Source organism: Anastrepha obliqua, chromosome 4 (assembly GCF_027943255.1).
Source record: "Anastrepha obliqua isolate idAnaObli1 chromosome 4, idAnaObli1_1.0, whole genome shotgun sequence".
NCBI classification, from domain to species: Eukaryota; Metazoa; Arthropoda; class Insecta; order Diptera; family Tephritidae; genus Anastrepha; species Anastrepha obliqua.
This window is the reverse complement of record NC_072895.1, coordinates 105,480,070-105,498,590: the sequence shown is the minus strand read 5'-3', so window position 1 is coordinate 105,498,590 and position 18,521 is coordinate 105,480,070. Positions and strand designations below refer to the sequence as shown.

The 18,521-nt window shown below is 34.5% G+C and overlaps 1 protein-coding gene and 2 non-coding genes across 5 annotated transcripts in view; 2 read left to right on the top strand and 1 right to left on the bottom strand.

Moving 5' to 3' along the window:
• LOC129245021 (ERI1 exoribonuclease 2) overlaps nt 1–10,757 on the top strand; it is a 28,509-nt gene extending 17,752 nt beyond the window's left edge. For 2 of the 3 annotated variants that reach the window (XM_054882970.1, XM_054882969.1), the window contains exons 2-3: nt 8,996–9,192; nt 9,264–10,757. In XM_054882970.1, the coding sequence (XP_054738945.1) occupies nt 9,099–9,192; nt 9,264–9,838 (669 nt within the window). In that variant the 5' untranslated portion in view covers nt 8,996–9,098 and the 3' untranslated portion in view covers nt 9,839–10,757. Of the gene's footprint in view, nt 1–7,443; nt 7,802–8,995; nt 9,193–9,263 lie in introns of those variants that run through there. The other variant, XM_054882968.1, reaches the window with a different exon arrangement.
• A 3,579-nt stretch (nt 10,758–14,336) lies between these two features.
• On the bottom strand, nt 14,337–14,409 carry Trnaf-gaa (transfer RNA phenylalanine (anticodon GAA)). Its single transcript has one exon. It is a non-coding gene; the product is annotated as a tRNA-Phe (tRNA).
• A 2,715-nt stretch (nt 14,410–17,124) lies between these two features.
• Trnaf-gaa (transfer RNA phenylalanine (anticodon GAA)) lies at nt 17,125–17,197 on the top strand. The gene has a single exon. It is a non-coding gene; the product is annotated as a tRNA-Phe (tRNA).
• The last annotated feature ends 1,324 nt before the right edge of the window (nt 17,198–18,521 follow it).

The following is an 18,521-nucleotide window of genomic DNA, read 5'->3' as shown; positions in this document are numbered from 1 at the left end:
TTAGTTTGGAAAATTACTTTTATTCAATTAAAAGTAAAAAATGTTTGAAAATAATACAAAATTAATAATCAATTTATCGATATGACCACCTTTTGCCGTGACTATGGCCTTGAGACGGTCCAGAAACGAATCGCAAGCTGGACGAATGTGACTCGCAGCTATCTTGGCCCACTCGCGGACAATGGCTTTTTTCAGCGCCTCGAGACTGGTGAATCGTTTTAGTTCGGACCTTCCTCTCCAAAATGACCCAAGAAGAATAATAATCCATCGGATCCGCGTCTGGTGAATTTGATAGCCATTGTGTGGTCATTATGAAGTTCGAAACGTTGTTTCTTAGCCATTCTTAGTACACTCGAGCTTTGTGAGACAGTGCCGAGTCTTGTTGAAACGTCCATGATCTGCCACCGAAATGTTTGTCTGCCCACGGCTTCAAAGCAACCTCCTGATTATTTTTCGCAGATAATATTTCGCCTTTACCTTGACGCCAGCTTCGATGAAAACGACTGGAGAGCGCTTATCTGCGGTTACAGCGGCTCAATCCATTACGTGTGGTGGGTGCTGCCTCCTGGTGGCCAATCGATCACTCGAATTCTCGTATGAGCGGTCGGTTGGCTTTTCCGATCAAGTTATATATATATATATATAATTGGCGCGTACACCCTTTTTGGGTGTTTGGCCGAGCTCCTCCTCCTATTTGTGGCGTGCGTCTTGATGTTATTGCACAAATGGAGGTACCTACAGTTTCAAGCCGATTCCGAACAGCAGTATTTTTATGAGGAGCTTTTTCATGGCAGAAATACACTCCGAGGTTTGCCATTGCCTGGCGAGGAGCGACCACTGTCAGAAAAATGTTTTTCTTAATTTTGGTGTTTCACCGAGATTCGAACCTACGTTCTCTCTGTGAATTCCGAATGGTAGTCACGCACCAACCCATTCGGCTACGGCGGCTGATCAAGGTATAATATCCCAATAAACTAGACCCGTCCCCAATAAACCATCACCCCTTGGTTGTAGTCAGATCTTGTCGCTTTGTTGTTCTTTAGCTTCGCTATTGCTATACATATTTCGTAAGCGTCAGGTAACAGACCGGTAATTCCATCGTCAATGATTGTTGTATCGGACTCTGGCTGTTGTAACAGCTCAAAAATGTCCCTTAAATTTTTGTGAAATCCTATTTGAGTAAGATTCCTTTGCCGTGTATATAAATCCGGGTCGTTGCGATGACGTAGAACCGCCTACCATGGAACGTTCAAAATGTTGGCAAAACAGCCACTATCTACATACATTTTAAGCTTGCTCTGAACATCAATCACCAGTTCGTTATCTTTTTGCTTAAAACATTCTGTAAGCCGCTGAATCTTTTTGGTAGGTTTTGAGGGCGTTTTTCTTGCCTTGCCTTGTCAGCTTCTCAAGCTCTTCACATTCACATATTTCGGCTCTCTATTTCTCTTTTCTATATTCCAATAACATTTTTCTCCTGCTCTCTCTCTGGAGCCCAGCAGGGTCCTATAGACTACCGTTTCGTACTGCAACAACGATACAAATACTAGTTTTACAGACTCACTCAACACACAGTGGAAAAAAATCTGTGGTTGTGACCAATATCAGACCGTTAGCCGGCTCTCAGCGAATTTGAAAGAATCAGCTGATTGGCTGATGTGACCGTGGTCGTGGCAGCGTTTTGTTTACGAAAAAACTGAGATGGTGTTAGTGATATACGAAAAAAAAATCAAGAGCATGCGGCGCTCATTTTGCTTGGTTGCCCTCTGCACTACGACTGATTGGGCGGCTCACGAGTGCGTGAGTAGATGTGGAATGAGCGAGCAGAGTTCTGCTACCGAGTCTCCGGTGACGTGAATGACACTCAATTTCGTTTTTCACCATAGCTGGATTTGGAATCACTTTCCTTAAATGCCTGTTTGCACCTTAATTCGCGGAAATTTTTCACCTGGATCACAAGTGCGTTTGTCAAGCTGGACGTATATGAGCGACAATAGCAAATCAATCCCAACAACACTCCTAACATACATAGGTACATACAACCAATTGCCGTCATTTGGGCGCATAAATTCATCACAATGTCACGCGTCAGCCACCCATCTCAGCTCAACATTATAGTATATAAATCTAAAGCTATACTGTCTCTTTGCTGCCGCCGCCGCCTGCGTCTTGAATATTGAAATCTTAATTCAGAATCTAAGCATATCTGCATGTGTCGCTGTGACCGAACGGCTGGAATCTGTAATTCTGGTCAAGCACAACGCGTTCAGAGTGAATAGCTGCGGCTGTAAAGGGATGAGAGTGGTGCTGCCACGCTAGGCGATCGCTGCTGCTGTTTGTCGCGCTCGCATCTAAAGAAAACCGTCGAAAAGCGGTTTATGTCGGTTATAACCAGATAGCCAACCCAAACGAGGGAGCTTTGCTTGCTGTTTTTTTATTTTTTTTTATTTGAGTTTTCTTTATTGGTTTTGGGTACTGAATCGGTTGTTTCTGTTACGGTGTGTTGTTGTTGTTTTTACTTTTCGCTATTTGTGGCTTGTTTCCAAAGCCAGTAACCCCACTAACCTCCCCATGGCGCTACAACACAATTAAATACCGAATAAAACAATAACAACAGCTGTTGAGTAGAAAAAGAAAAGTAATAAGAAAACAGCGGTAGCATACATGTATGTACGTATGTATGCATGCACTTATGTATGTATGTATGCACTCCATAAAGAATAGGTACTTTCATAAAACCACTATACATACGAGTATGTACATTAAGGTGGTTCAGGCACATTATATATATATACGTAAGTATAAAAACTTTTGTATATAATATTTTATAACGACCAAAAGAATATTTCGGCTCAAAGAGGGGTTTCGTGACGTGCATGGTGAAAGAAATTAGAAAAAATTCAGTGAAAGAATCAGCTGATTGGCTGACGTAACCAAGAATGGTTGCCGTACGGCAAGAGCGGCGAAAATGACGAACTGTTTAAAGAAGAACAATTTTGTATCGCGCAAGTTTTTATCGATCGTATATTTTTTATTATATCCAATTAAATGCAGGAAATAAATGGAATTTAAATAAATTCAGTCAATTCGAATGCAGCATTATTTTCTCGATAAAAGCTTGAAAGAGAGAGGGGAAAATGCAAGGTTCAACCAAGTTTTCTTGAAAAATTAACCTGTTTATACACAACGAAATATGATATTTGCTTTTACGACAAGAACATCTGAGGTATTTTTCTTTATATGCGGCAATACTTTCATTGTGGCACCACGGCACGTTTTACACGCCACATCAATCAAATGCGTTGCCGCAACGAACGCAAAGGATCCATTGTGACAGCCCTATTACTCGCTCAATTTTGTTTTCCACCATAGCTGAAGACCAAACCGGGTAATCTATCCCCTTTGCTGGATAGTGTTAAAAGTAGCTCAAAAAGTAAATTAGAAATGAAATTTTTTCCAGTAAAACATTTAAAATTAATTGAGGTAGGTGTGAAGTGTGTGAAATTAAGGTATTATATGGGTTTTTTAGTCGAGATATAAAACGATAAAAAATTAATTTTATTAGGTGCCCTTACGCTCACAATATTAAGTCACTACTGCAATATTTGCAAATTTTTCGTGCTACATTTTCTTTGTTAATTTTTTTATCAAAGCTTCGAACTTTGTACAAACAAACAAAAATTTAACAAATATCAAAAAACAAAAAATGCAGCAAAATTTTTATTCTGTTTTAAATTCAAAATTTTTCTAAAAACTCTGAGTATGCAGTTTTATAAACCATTAAATACCAGTATAGCAAAGTGCAAGCTTCATGTGGCTTGAAATTCCTCTTGATTTTTGATAAATTTTTTTCGCCAAGGTGTTGACCTTTTTTCTATATAAAAGGCTTCGAATATGTGCTTTATATAATGGAAAATTGTCAACGCTGTATGGAAAAAAATAAACAAGAAATAATAATTGTTAAGCATATTTTGCTTTTTGATATCATTCTAAGAAAAAGCAGAAAAAAACAATCGAAAGATAAAATGACCCAGAGAGGCAGTCGTATTCAGCAAAATTACAGAAATTTCGCCAAACTTAAAAAAATATTTCAATTATAAAATTATTTCCTAAACTATCCAGTTCTCGTGTAAAAAATTCTTTAAACTAAAATATTCTGGTGAAAGTAATGAATAACCCAAATTATATGATTCGCTCTGCAAAATAGAGCCGATTTTTTTGTGAATACTTTGTTTTTTGATGAAATTTTTTTTTGTTAAAATAATTTCTTTTTTAAATTATTTTTCTTTTTAATTAATTTTTTTATTGTTTTCTTTTTTTTTTAATTGATTTGTTTATTATTATTATTTTTTTAATTAATCCAATTTTTGAACTCGGAGAAATTTTATACAATATTTGAAACTTTGCATTATGAGATTTTTGTTGAAGTTCGAACTATATTTTTTATAAGAAATAGTGGTGTGTTTATAATTTTGCAACTGGGTGTATATGAGGAGGGAGCTTTTGATTGTTGTTTTTGTTGTTGTTGCTATTGTTGTAGCAGCATAAACATTGCCCACACATATACGAGAACCGCTGCTGAAGTGACAGTCCTTGGCCGGATGTAAATCCAGGTCGTTCCGGCTACGTAGAACCAATTGTTGTGGGAGCGAAATTTTTTTCGGTAAATCACCTAATTTTTTATGGTGAATCACCTTAATGTGCATACATATATACATATATTTATGTAGATCTTCACTTACTTGCATATTTATGCCGGCTTGTATATACACACATACATATTTTTGTGTCCGTATGCATGCACTTGTAAGAATGCTTTTTCTTGCGACGTTGAAAGCAATTCAGCTTGAAATAGAGAATTATGGATTGAATGCAACGGGATTGGTGGCAATTAGTACATAGCTGCTGCCATGACAGCACTAAGCTAAGTGCAAATGTATGTAGAAGTGTGTGTCGTATGTGTGAATGTGTGTTGGGCACACCACAATAAGCCTTTATAGAAAAGCAATTATAGGAAGCAAACAAAGAGATCAGACGAAAGCACCATGAAAGGCGATAAAAATTTATAAAAATTAAACATAAAATATTTTCTCTTTTTGCTCGTAATTCGCTTATTTAATGAATATTTCCATAAGCTTTGTATGTACATATGTATGTACATAAATATATATGTAGGCAGTGGGTTATTCCATTGAGTAGTTTTATACTTTTTGGCTTATATGAAATAAAGTACCTCTGCGTAGGGATCTTAACCCTCCGTTCAGCAGATGAATCAGAAAAAAGAGCTTTTTTGTTTTACAAACAGCTGATTTGTGCTCAATATACATATTTCACCATTTCCTCATGAATAAACTTTCGTCTAAGCAATACCTGCAAAGTTATGCAGAATCCTTTCGAAAAGCGTGGTTTAATTTAGAAAAATTATGGGGCCCGTTACTGTTCTTTGAGGCTACGTCCCGTTTAGCGGATGCGCCCCAATTTTTAGACTCAACAGCTGCGAAAGCGAGTAAAATTGCCAGAATTCAAGTGGCTAAAATCAAAAAGTCATTATTAGACGCCTTTACATCTAAAAAAACGTTAAATTAAAATAGGTGACGTACTCGTATAACAAATAATAATTGCCGATATTCCATAATAATGTTTCCCAACTTTATTCAATCGAAAAGTGAAATATTTTCTAAATATTTCACGATAAACAAAGGGATGATATTTTTAGCTCTCAAAGGCAAATAAGCTGTTAGTTCAAATACCATGGTGAAAAGATTTTTAGAGGTGTACTACCTAGCAGACCGTTATTCGGCTCTGAGCGAATTTGACGTAAAATCCAAAGTTCCCCTCAATTTTTTTTTCACCATACCTAATAAGCAAACTTGGTATCGTTTCCACGACAGTCGGTTCTACGTTACCGAAACGACACGGATTTATATCCGGCTAAGGACTGCCACTCCAGCAGCATTCCCCGTATGTAAGTATGGGGAATGTTTATGCTGCTATAACAAGAACAACAACATCAAACCTGGTATCTATCATCCTTGTTCAAAATCCGATGTTATTGTTGTTGTAGCATAAACATTCCCCAAACAATTACGGGGAATGCTCCCTGCCAGATATAAATCCAGGTCGTTCCGGTAACGTAGAAGCGACTGTCGTAGGTCATCCATTGGGTGGCGCTTAAAGTAAATTGTTTTGTTTTTTTTTTTTTTTCTATTTTAATATATCGCACTTGTTACATTAAAGCGTAACAACTCAAAATTTCCAAATTTTAGTTTTTTGCAAGAAAACAATGTACAGTGGTCATCTCTACACACTGTAAAAATCGTTCAGTGGTTTGTCTAATCTTTCGTTAAAAAAACCGTTATGACTCTCTTTTTGTTTTCAGAAAGACTTTTTTGTCTCAACTAAACAGTTACAGTTTTAGTTGTCTCCAAGTGTTTGAACAAATTTGTGTCACATAAACTGTAACATTTTGAATTGTGCCTGTTTACAACCAAACGGTTTGTTTAAAATATACCACTAAGTGTATAAAAAAATTTCAGGAAAAGAGTAACAACTCAAAAATGTGTTATTTTAGCGCAACTACTAAACAAATAAGAACGAAACAACCGTTATATTCTTTTCAATGATATTTTCGTGCAATTACATATTTTTTTCCTTGTAATATATTATTAATATTTACGGAAACAGTTTTTCGTCTCTACTGAAAATGTTCAGATTTTGAGTTGTTACGCTTTAACGTAACAAGTGCGATATGTATATTAATTTATTATGCTATATTTTGCTTCTCGGTTTTCTGTATAAGTTTTTAAATTTTCTTATATCTGGTTATTTTTTTTGTTATTATTTATTATTATTAAAATTTATTATTATTCTAATTTTTATTTATTTATTTTATTATTTATTTTATTATTTATTTTATTTTAACTTATACCATTTTGTTTTATTTATTTTTTTTTTAGTTTAATGTTTTTATTCATGTAGTTAAATTATTATTTTAGTTTACTTGATTATTGTAGTAGTTTGATTAATTTTTTATCTTAATTTTATTAATACTTTACCAAAATGACCAAGTCTTTTAGTATTTTTTTTTGTCACTTATTCTACTATAATATTATTTGTTTCCTATTTCTTAACCTTATTTTATTGTATTTTTTATAATTCGAACTTGTTTTTTATATTCGTTTTTATCTTAATTCGCCAAACGTCCGCTACAAAATTTGAAATAATTCTACTCACCAAGGCGAATCCATGAATTCGCCTTAATACTCACTCATTCATTTCATTCCTCCCATACTCTGATTTAGCTCTTGCATCAAATATAAATTCTCTTTGTACTAGCGGGTGCCACTCTCTTCATTCACAAACTGCACATGCAAATGCAACCCTGGCGCACAGCTGATTGTCCACTTCTTTCATTTAATTTTTTCGCCCCTTTATTTCTTTTCATACTTGTAGTGAAGCAAAATTAAGATATGGATAATTTCGATTCTACACTTATAATAAAAAATATACCGAAATCAATTAGCGACATAACAAATTTGCTGCCAACTGTGCCAAAAGAAACTAAATCATTCGGCAGACGACGCGTGCTGCTCACCTACGACAACGAAGCCACCGCTCAAGCCGTATTGAGGCAATTGCAGCAACTCGAAGTGACACCCGGCAAGCGGCTCAATGCAGCATTTTTTCGCAAAAATGAAAAGCCCGCTGCAAATACGAAAACTATCAAACCAGTCAGAGCCAACAAAACCACGCAGTGTAATCTACATACAGCCGGTGAGACGGCCGCGCCACAAATCAGCAAGTACGTGTCCAAGTTGTATGCATGTAATGCTAAGTTGAATTTCGAACAGCCGCCACCGCCATACCTTAAGTATGCTTATCCACGCATTACACCAGACATACTGGATGCCATTAGCATTGCCTTGATGAGCAACACGCGTTTCTATACGCAAGTGCTGCATCTAATGAATCGCATGAATCTGGAGCCACCTTTCGGCACTAAGCCAACAGGTGTGCGTTTGACTAGAGGATGGCCGCGTGATGCATGCACGCAGACAGTAGATGAAAACAAGGATATGCGGGGGCATGTGGAAGAAATCGCAATTACTGAAACAGGCACAGCAGAGGAAAGTGAATCCGAGTTAGAATCTGCCGAAGAGGATGAGCGTATAACAAACAAAGCGCAAGTAAAAGTACAAGTGCAAAAGAAACGCAAGGCAACTGACGAACTTGAAAAGCAGTATAAGAAGAAAGCACGCCTGCTACTGCAAGCTACACTTCATCAACAAAGGCAGTCGACGCAAGGGGAGACAGCAGCCGGCAGCTGTAATAAGCCCACTGAATTGCAAAACGTATTTGAAATGCCAGAAACGGCTGGTAAAGGAAGTAAGATTGAAATGAAACTGCAACCGCAAAAGTCCAAAAAGCCTGTGGAGGCGTTCGTACCCCCAACAGATCTAACGGCAGAGCGGTTGACTACAGAGCAGTTGCAGGAGTTACCTATTTACAAGAATTATCAAGTCGGCGCGCCTAGTAATAAATTGTATATAAAAAATTTGGCCAAAGATGTGAGCGAGGAAGATTTAAAGCAGCTGTATGCGCGCTATGTAGCAGCTGAACATTTAGAAGTCAAAGTCATGCAGCAAGGACGCATGAAGGGACAAGCATTTGTGACCTTCAACAGTCTGAGTGAAGTAGATGCGGCGGCGGTAGTGTCCAAGGCGCTGGCGGAAACAAATGGTTTTGTGCTTCGACAGAAGCCGATGGTGGTGTGCTATGGCAAGAAATAGACAAATGTAGGCAAATAATTGATTGTTTGATGATTTTTTGTTTGTTAGAAATTTTAAAGTGCTACAAATGTCCATTGCGTGTGTGTGTGTTTGTGCGAGCGCACTTTAATATATTGGCATTCGCTTGCACTTAGATTTGAATGCTTAGCGAACTGCTCATTCTAAGTGACCTAGTGGCATTTCAACTTTTCTCTTTCTGCTTACAGGCAACTGGGTCTACTTGAGACTATATACGTCGAAGGCGAACCTGGCGCTGATAAAACCAATACTTCTAGTTACTTAACAAAGCTACGCAAGCCCCATTTAACCATGCAGCCATACAAATATGTCATATGCATAGACTTTGAGGCGACTTGCTGGGAAAACCAAGCGCCACCTAAGTGGCGTGAGTCGGAAATAATAGGTAAGAATATGCATTTATAGACATTTACGACTTTCATTTCTAACCACATTTGCTTTGTTCACCTCACACAGAATTCCCAGCGATGTTGGTCAACCTGCAGACGGGTAAAATTGAAGCAGAATTTCACAAATATGTTATGCCCATTGAATCGCCCAAATTGAGCGCTTACTGCACCGAACTGACTGGCATCCAACAGCAAACTGTCGACAATGGCGTCCCACTACAAACTGCAATTATGATGTTTCAAGAGTGGTTACGCAAAGAGTTGCGTGCGCGCAATCTACAACTGCCTAAAATGTCCAAAGATAAACTGATTGGTAATTGTGCCTTTGTCACCTGGACTGACTGGGATTTCGGTATTTGTTTGGCGAAAGAATGTAAGCGGAAGTTGCTGAAGAAACCGTCTTACTTCAATCAGTGGATTGATTTGCGTGCAATTTTTCGCCAATGGTATAAATACAGGCCCATCAATTTTGCCGATGCGTTGTCGCATGTTAAGCTTGTATTTGAAGGACGTGAGCATTCGGGAAGGGATGATGCACGCAATTTGGCAGCGCTGGCGTACAAGATTGCAAGCGATGGGGCACAATTTGCGATAACTAAGGACCTCGCGCCATTTCAACTCAACTCGAATTGTATACTATAAGCGACAAGCAGCGAACGACTGAAATGTTGGGAGGAGAACAGTGCGTGGGCGTAATAGATTTTAGTTTTTTTTTTTTTTTTGTGAAATTACATTGAGCCCAAGAGATAATATACCCTGAATGTATGCGATTTTCGTAATAATATTTAGCGAACAAGGTTTTGTATTAAAAGTTGAGTTGCAAGTGGTTTTTGATTTAATTGAATTTTATGTATCAAAAGCCTAACTTTTGGTACTAGTTGAGTAATAGTGAAGTGTTTTTGTTGTTGTAAGGCATAGTTTTATTAACTGAATTTAGTCATATACCTACGTGCATGTGCGTTTATCTTTATTTAAATGAAAGTTTGTCCTTTTTTGCTTTACTCTGCACATATCTTAGGCATCTAGCGTTTAGTGTGACGTATTTTTCTACACAATTTTTTTTTTTTTTATTATATAGTTTGATCAGCAAAAGCTATTGTTATTGAAAATAAACGGATTTGAGTTGCTTATAAAAAAATACAATATTGCAATACTATATATTTTTCTATTTATGAACTATTAATTAATAAAAAAGCATATTTGAATAAGTAAATTAAAATAAGCTTTGAAGTAATTAAATTAGTGACGTATTTGGAACTTATTTTATTTTGTCTGAATTCAGCTGCAAGTCTGTCATCGTAACAAGTACTTTAATGAAAGACTAACTATTCGATTTTTTTTTTGTTTTTGGTATACATAAATTATTACAGCACAACGACATACAGATATAATAAAATAGGTTAGGTATTATTGAGTAGAAGAGGCAGAATATCAACTATAGCCTGCAAATGGCCTAAATTTTAAAAACAATTTTAAAGAAACTGCATTTTTTATACAAATACATTTTATATGCGTAAACTAATAAAAATATACTCGTACAATAAATGTTCGAAAAAATAAATCCAAGTGATTTTAATTTGCTGCATGAGAAATCAGAATTTGCTACAGAGAAAGTGAAGGTCGTTTCATGTTAAGTATTTGTACTTGAATTGCGTAAGTAAACAATTTACTATTTAATATTATTATTATATATATATATATAATTGGCCCTTTTTGGGTGTTTGGTCGAGCTCGTGCTCCAATTTGTGGTGTGCGTCTTGATGTTGTTCCACAAATGTAGGTCCCAGTTTCAAGCCGACTCCGAACGGCAGATATGTTTTTTATGAGGAGTTTTTCCATGGCAGAAATACACTCGGAGATTTGCCATTGCTTGCCGAGGGGCGACCGCTATTAGAAAAACTTTTTCTTAATTTTTGATCTTTCACTGAGATTCGAACCGACGTTCTCTCTTTGAATTCCGAATGGTAGTCACGCACCAACCCATTTATTATTATTATCGATTAGTCTTAAAAATCCTATTCACATCATAAAATAAAGAAAAAGGTCAGTAAGCTTGCTTGTTTGTCCAAAACTCTGTTCAACTGACAACAAAAATAAGAAATAAGACTAATTTAAAATAAACTAATTTATGAAATTGCTAAATTGTGCAAAAAATTTTATATTTATTATTGGCAGAACGCTAGCACTTAAGTTTTATCTTAAAGAAATACGAGTATTTTTGCTTTCTCTCTCCTATGAAAACGGTGATTTTTCTTGATTAAATGAAAAAAATAATGAAAAAGTAATTTTTTTTAAATAATATTTTAGTCTATTTTTTTATAATTTTATTTATTCTATTTGACTTCCGTGCCTTTTCTTTACTTTTATTTTATTTACATTTTTATTTCATATTTATTTATTTTATTTTTGTTTTATTTTTTTGTCGTAGTTTAATTTTTTTTATCTATTTTGTTTTCGATTTTAATTTTTATTTATTTTTTATTTGATATAATTAAATTTTGTTTATTTACTTTTTACTTTTATCTTCTTTAATTTTTTTTTTCGTTTTAGTTTTGTTTTCTTTTATTTTTATTTATTTTTTTTCGTTTTAGTTTTGTTTTCTTCTAATTATTATCTATTATTTTTTATTTATATTATATTTTATTTGTTTTATCTACGTTTTATTTTTATCTTACTTTATTTTATTTCATTTTGGTTATGTTTTCTTTAATTTTATTTGTAACAGGTGGCGCTAAAGTAATCCTCCTATCAGAAAATGCTATAAATTTTGCGATTGGCCCCTAATGTCAGTTCTGTGGTGACATTTGTGTAGTAAACACATGAGAAATACACGTTAATAAACATTGTTACGCTACACTGCTCCAGAACGCGGAATAGTGCTGACTATTTATTTGACCAATAATCGGTTGGTGACTTTGGCACAACGTGAACTTCGTCGCAGATTTCCTCGCCGTCCAACGCCTACTGGTGAAACACTGCGACGTTTAGCCGCTCGCCTCGAAGAGACTAGCACAACACGAGATGCTGCCAGGCGTGGCAGACCCCGGAGTAGTCGTTCTGCAGAGAATATTGCTGCTGTAGCCGATGTTGTCATGGAAGCTCCGTCGACATCGACCAGGCGACGTGCCACGCAAATGGGTATCAATCAACGGTCTTTACAGCGAATTTTGGTACAAGATTTGAAGATGTTTCCGTACAAAGTCCAGACGGTGCATCAGCTGTTAGCTGCTGACCGCCAATCGCGTCTAACATACGCTCAAGCCATCCTTAATCACCACCAAGAGGAAGATGATTTTTCATCAAAAATAATCATGAGTGATGAGGCCCATTTCCATCTTAGCGGGTACGTAAATAAGCAAAATTTACGCTTCTGGGGCACTGAAATCCGCGTGGAACTCACGAAGAGCCATTACACCCGCTCAAAGTTACTGTATGGTGTGCTGCTTTCGCTAGAGGAGTCATCGGACCTTTTTTCTTCGAAGACGTCGCGGGCCAAAGGGTTACTCTGAATGGTGAGCGCTACAGAGCAATAATCAACGAGTTCTTTTTGCCGCAACTTGATGAATTGGGATTGCAAAATATGTGGTTCCAACAGGACGGTGCAACGGCACACACTGCACGTCCCACAACCGATATGCTGAAGGATGCATTTCCCGGGCGCCTAATTTCCCGTTTTGGCGATTTGCACTGGCCAGCAAGATCGCCTGATTTGACCGCTCCAGACTTCTTTTTGTGGGGCTTTTTGAAGTCGCGGGCTTATGTCAACAAGCCTCAGACTCTTGCAGCTCTTAAAGACAATATCCGTCAAGAATGTGAGGACCTATCGCCGAAAGTTTTGGCCAAAGTGATGGAAAATGCCATAAAAAGGGCTCAAATGGCAATCAACTGTGACGGCGGCCATTTACATGACATCATATTCTCGACTTGATATAAAAAAATTAAAAGACCAAATAAAAATAATCCACAAGAATCAAAGTTTTTCATTTTTTTTTAAATTACAGCCAAAAACATCACAAGGTTACTTTTGTGTCACCTTGTATATATGTACTTAATTTTAAATTTATTTTTTTTTCTTCATTTTTGATTTGTTTTCTTTTATTTTATTTTTGCTTATTTATTTATTTTTACACAATTTGATGTAATTTTATCTATTTTTTTTTCTTTTTTTATTTATTTCTCTTGTGCTTTATTTATTATCTTTTATTTTATTTTTATTTTATTTTATCTACTTTTTATTTTTATTTTACTTTATTTTATTTCGTTTTTGTTTTGTTTTCTTTAATTTTTTTTATCTATTTTATTTTTATCTTATTTTATTTAGCTTTTGCTTTGTTCTCTTTTAATTTATTTTTATTTATTTATTCATTTCTTGTTACTTAATTTAGTTTTATTTTATCTATTTTATTATTTGATGATTTTTTATTATACATATTTTTATTTTCTTATATTATTTATTTTATTTCTCTTGTGATATATTTTCTTCTCTTTTGATTAATTTTTGTTTACTTCATTTTATTTAATTTAACCTTTTTTAGGAACAACATCAAGACCGCCACCACAAATAGGAGGAGGAGCTCGGCCAATTACCCAAAAAGGGTGTACGCGCCAATTATATATATATATTATATTTTATTTTATTTTTCCTTATAGTTTGTTGCACTATTTTATTATATTTTCTCGTTTTCGCTTTAACCAACTCCTCTAATAGTTTTTGAAGATTATCTTTATTTTATTCAATTTTAAAAAACTTTGAATTTTTAAAAACTAATTTTTATAAATCCTTCATAAGTCAAGCCGACTTTTTTTTAAATTACTTGATAACTAAAAGCCGCCAGTTACCAGTGAAATGGAGTCATTGCGAGGAGTCAACTCTATGTTTTCTTCTATAGAAACAAATCCCGTAGTGCATACAGTTTTCCAAACTCATCATAGATAAAGACTTCTGAGGTTCAGCCACTGTCAGTTCACAAATTAATTAATAAGGTATATATATATATATATATATATATATATAAAGACAATCCGCGTTATGCTTATTGTAAGAATATTTTTATTTTTTAAACATTTGTACAATAATTATTTAACAAATAACTGATTAGCAACACTATGAACAATAAAAAAAAAGAAAAAAAACTTCGGCTGCCGAAACCAGGGATCGAACCAGGGACCTTTAGATCTTCAGTCTAACGCTCTCCCAACTGAGCTATTTCGGCAGATAATATATGTTTACCAAATGTGTTATTTATTATGAAAATATATTATCCATGTTAAGTAGGAAAGAGCAAAACTCACCATAAAACATATGATTCCTTAAACAAACCTTTTTTTACCAATTTTTTTATTCAAATAAATACACATTTGAGTTTTTACAGCATTTAATTTTGTTTTCAATAAAAAATAATGGAACGGTGAGAGAATCAATTTCAAATAAGCTAACTGGCAACAACTTGACACACACGCAACCTACATAGGAGAGTAAAGTCCATCATGAAAACAGTACGGCATGAAATATAATGCTCATATTGTTTAAAAAATATGCATTGCGAGTATTTTTTGACATCGAAGAGGCTTTTGGTAATATTTATTATGCCACATATCAGGTTGTGAGTATCGTAGATCAGATTTGTTAGTATGATTGCGCGCAGACTAAGGCTTTTCGACTACATACATACAAATGCTCAAGCAGACCAATAGGGTGAGACAATTAAGCTTCAAATTGGGTTCTTGTTGTTGTAACAGCATAAAAATTCCCCTTACATATTTGGGGAATGCTGCTGTGGTGACAGTCGTTGGCCTCATATTAAGGGGTTATATACAGTTAAAATTTTCAAAAAATCTTTTTATTTGATTTTTTTTTTACATTTTTTTTTTTGCATTTTTTTTTATTTGATTTTTTAAATGAAGAACCTTTCAAGAATATTCTGTGAAAATTTTAGATGAATCGGAGCAAAACTTACAAAGATACAGCCATGTAAGTGTTGCTACCTACCTGGCTCAACCGCATTTAGCGTTAGGGTTAAAGCGTTTTTCCCACAACTTACGTTTTCAAAGTCGGTGCCCCTCATAACTTTGAAACTACTGCACCGATCCTTTTGAAATTTTGAACACTTTCTGTAGATGTTTTACAAGGTAACGCCGAAGAGTTTTTTTCGAATTTGTTGATACTTTTGTTTTTACGGTAACTAATTCACCGATTTTTTACGCGAAAATCGTGTTTTTGACTTTAACGTGTTCCCAAAAATCGAAAAATTTTTAATTTCAAAAAACCCTCTCGGCGTTACCCGGAGAAAACGATTATCTAACGAAATAACTTTGGTTTTTTGATTTCAGATGATTTAACACCGAGTTATGAGGGGCACCGCAAAACTACTTTTTTTGAAATGCGTCCAAATAATTTCTGCCATTGCCGTATTTTTAAATATTTTTGGATGAAAATTTCACAAAATATACTTCAAATGCTATAATTTTATGTAGTAAAAGATTTGACGAATAAATTTTAACTGTGTCATCAAAAAAAAAAAAATCATAAAAATGTGCCTTTTTTTCCATGAATTAACGTTTGTTCAAATCAATAATATTTCATTTACTATAGAATGGGAAATCTTTTTTTTTCTTTTTTCGGAGAGTCAATTGTGACTTCATCTCAGTCTCTTGCTTTTGTGTTTTGCCGTTATAATGAATATAATTTTTAAAAGAAATTATTTATTAGAACACTTTTTCATTGAAAATTCCTAGTTTTCTTATTCCTCTAATTGAATTTAATAACAGACTTTGCAAGGCTGCTTAGAGAATACGACAAAAATTTATTTATTGCCAATTATTAATCAAGGCGAATCTATTAAAGGTGGTATCGGCAAATCGGCTGATTTGTGTTTTTTCTTTCGCCGTGCCCATGTGGCTGTCAGCCCAGAATGAATCAAGGCGAATTCATTTTTTGTTCTCTACTTTTCTAATACTTTGCTTTTACAATCAAACGTACAAAATATTGTTGTTGGTCTAGTGCTTCCACCTTAATGAATGAGCCGTGGTATTAATTGACAATTAAAAATTTAAATTTTTGTACGGCGAATTGTGTTACTATTAATCCTTAAATTGCTGAAATGTTTTTAATTGCCAATTAGGTGCCTGTTTGAATATAGTCAAGGCGAGCTCATAAAAGCTGATGGAATTCTAATGCCGCAAGAATGATACAGGTAGAATGCAAGATTGTGTAGATTAAAGTAAAAAAGTGAGCGTAATTTTGCCGCGACGTGAATGTAAATGAAAAGTCTTCGGTTCTACGAAGAAATATTGCCCTTCCAAGGTGCACAAATTGTTGAATGTTGTACTTAACCCGGTAAAAAGGCATATTTTTGTCTACTCAGAAAATCGCGCAAAGCACTGCGGGTATCTGTCTTTGTTTGGCTCAGGTATTTTTTAATATTAACGTGTTAAGTAATCAGCTGACTTTCAGGGCAACCAACTCTCCTGACAAAGCTTCACAAGAGAGAAAGAAAATTTGCCCCATTTGCCTTTGTGAGTATGGCATTTTTAGAATCGAGCACAAAATTTTCTGGCCGATTTGCACCTATTTTAGCATCGCACACGAAAAAAGTGGAGGGCGATAAAAAGGCACATTTTTTGCGAGAAACGAAATCGTCATAAGAAGAGAGTTTCAAACTTTGGTATAACAAAAAAAGGTTAGGTTATTGGAAAGAAGGAAGAGAACAGAAAGAAAAAAAGTTATTTGTAAAAAATGTAAACCAAAATCTATAATAATGACAGTCTTCTAAATGTTTCTGTCTAATCCACTGACAACCGATATGCGCACCCTTCCGTATTCTTTGCCTTGTATTATTAAATATTATATAAATAGTATGACTTTCGTGTTTGATAAGTTCTTTTGCTCAGTGGTGGGAAAAATATTCTCTGCCGTTTAAACAATATCCGCCGAAATAGCTCAGTTGGGAGAGCGTTAGACTGAAGATCTAAAGGTCCCTGGTTCGATCCCTGGTTTCGGCATTCAATTATTTTTGCTTTTTGACTATTTTTTTATAATTATAAATAAAATTTTGTTTTCATTTATTTTTTCAAGTAAAATAGGTATTGAAAAACAAATTTGGAAATGTTGGTGGATTTTAGAGAATTGCGAATAAGCTGCACTGGTAGCATTTCTAAAATATTTTTCTTAATTTAATTAAAAAGCAAACCAATTCAAGAAAATTTGTAGCTTTTCATGTGGCTCAAGCGGATTTGGTAACTCGGAACAAAAAGTATCAAAGTACAAAATTTTTGCTAAACTTTAGTAAGAGGTAATATGAAGCATCCAGTTCATTGATGAATAAACTCATAATATTATGGTGAGTATTTTGAGTTTAACCCATATGGTGAACATAATAAAAAAAGATAATAATTAAATCCCAGAGTTAACGTGAAAGATGTTTAACTATGGTAAATTATAATAACAAATTTCATTTACTAAGACTTCATAAAAATAAAAGAAGTGAGAAAACACGAAAAAATACGAGGGTTGAACCACCGTCGCGCCTTTTCCTTTAGACCATCATTCTAATACTACCTCTAGAGGCTAATTCGAATGAATTAAATTATGAATGAGGTAGGCATTGCTACTGGGATAAAGAAGATATTGCAAACCTTATCGATGCATGACGTTTAGCCACTCTGGGTTTTAGCGAAATGTTTGCTTGACCAAATGCGACCAAAAAAATTGTACTAGTAAAGTTGAATTAATATAAATATAAAATGTGTATAATAACTAAAATAATTGAAATTATTATTTAAAAGATATGAATATGTAGTACTAATTTGAATTAATTCAATAGAGAAGGTGGATATAGCTAAGGAGAATGACAAAGGCGACGCCGACTTTTATTCCCCAGAGGTAGAGTAGCAAATAAAATTCACCTCAGCCCTCAGAATCGGCGTTGTCGCTTGGCTACAATTCTCAAAGCCAAAGTACTTCATTGAATTTTTACAACTTCACAAATTATTTTGCCTCTTAAAAAAACTTGGGGAAGGGCAACTTAAACACAAACTAAACCAAACAAAATTCCCTAATTATTATTTCAAGCTTTAAAAACATTCAGCTACTTTCAGTCAGGTTTACTAAAATTAGGGCTTTTAAGGAAGTTAAGAGAGTAGCAACACCGGCCATGATCATAATATTTTATTTTTTAAGTTTATGGCATAATATAAAATAGAAAAATTAAACGAATAAAATGGAGTAAGATATAATAACATATATCGAAGTAAAAAAAAAGAAAAAAAAATAAATAAAATAAAATAAAATAAAAAATATAAATATAAAAAAATTTAAATTAACGGG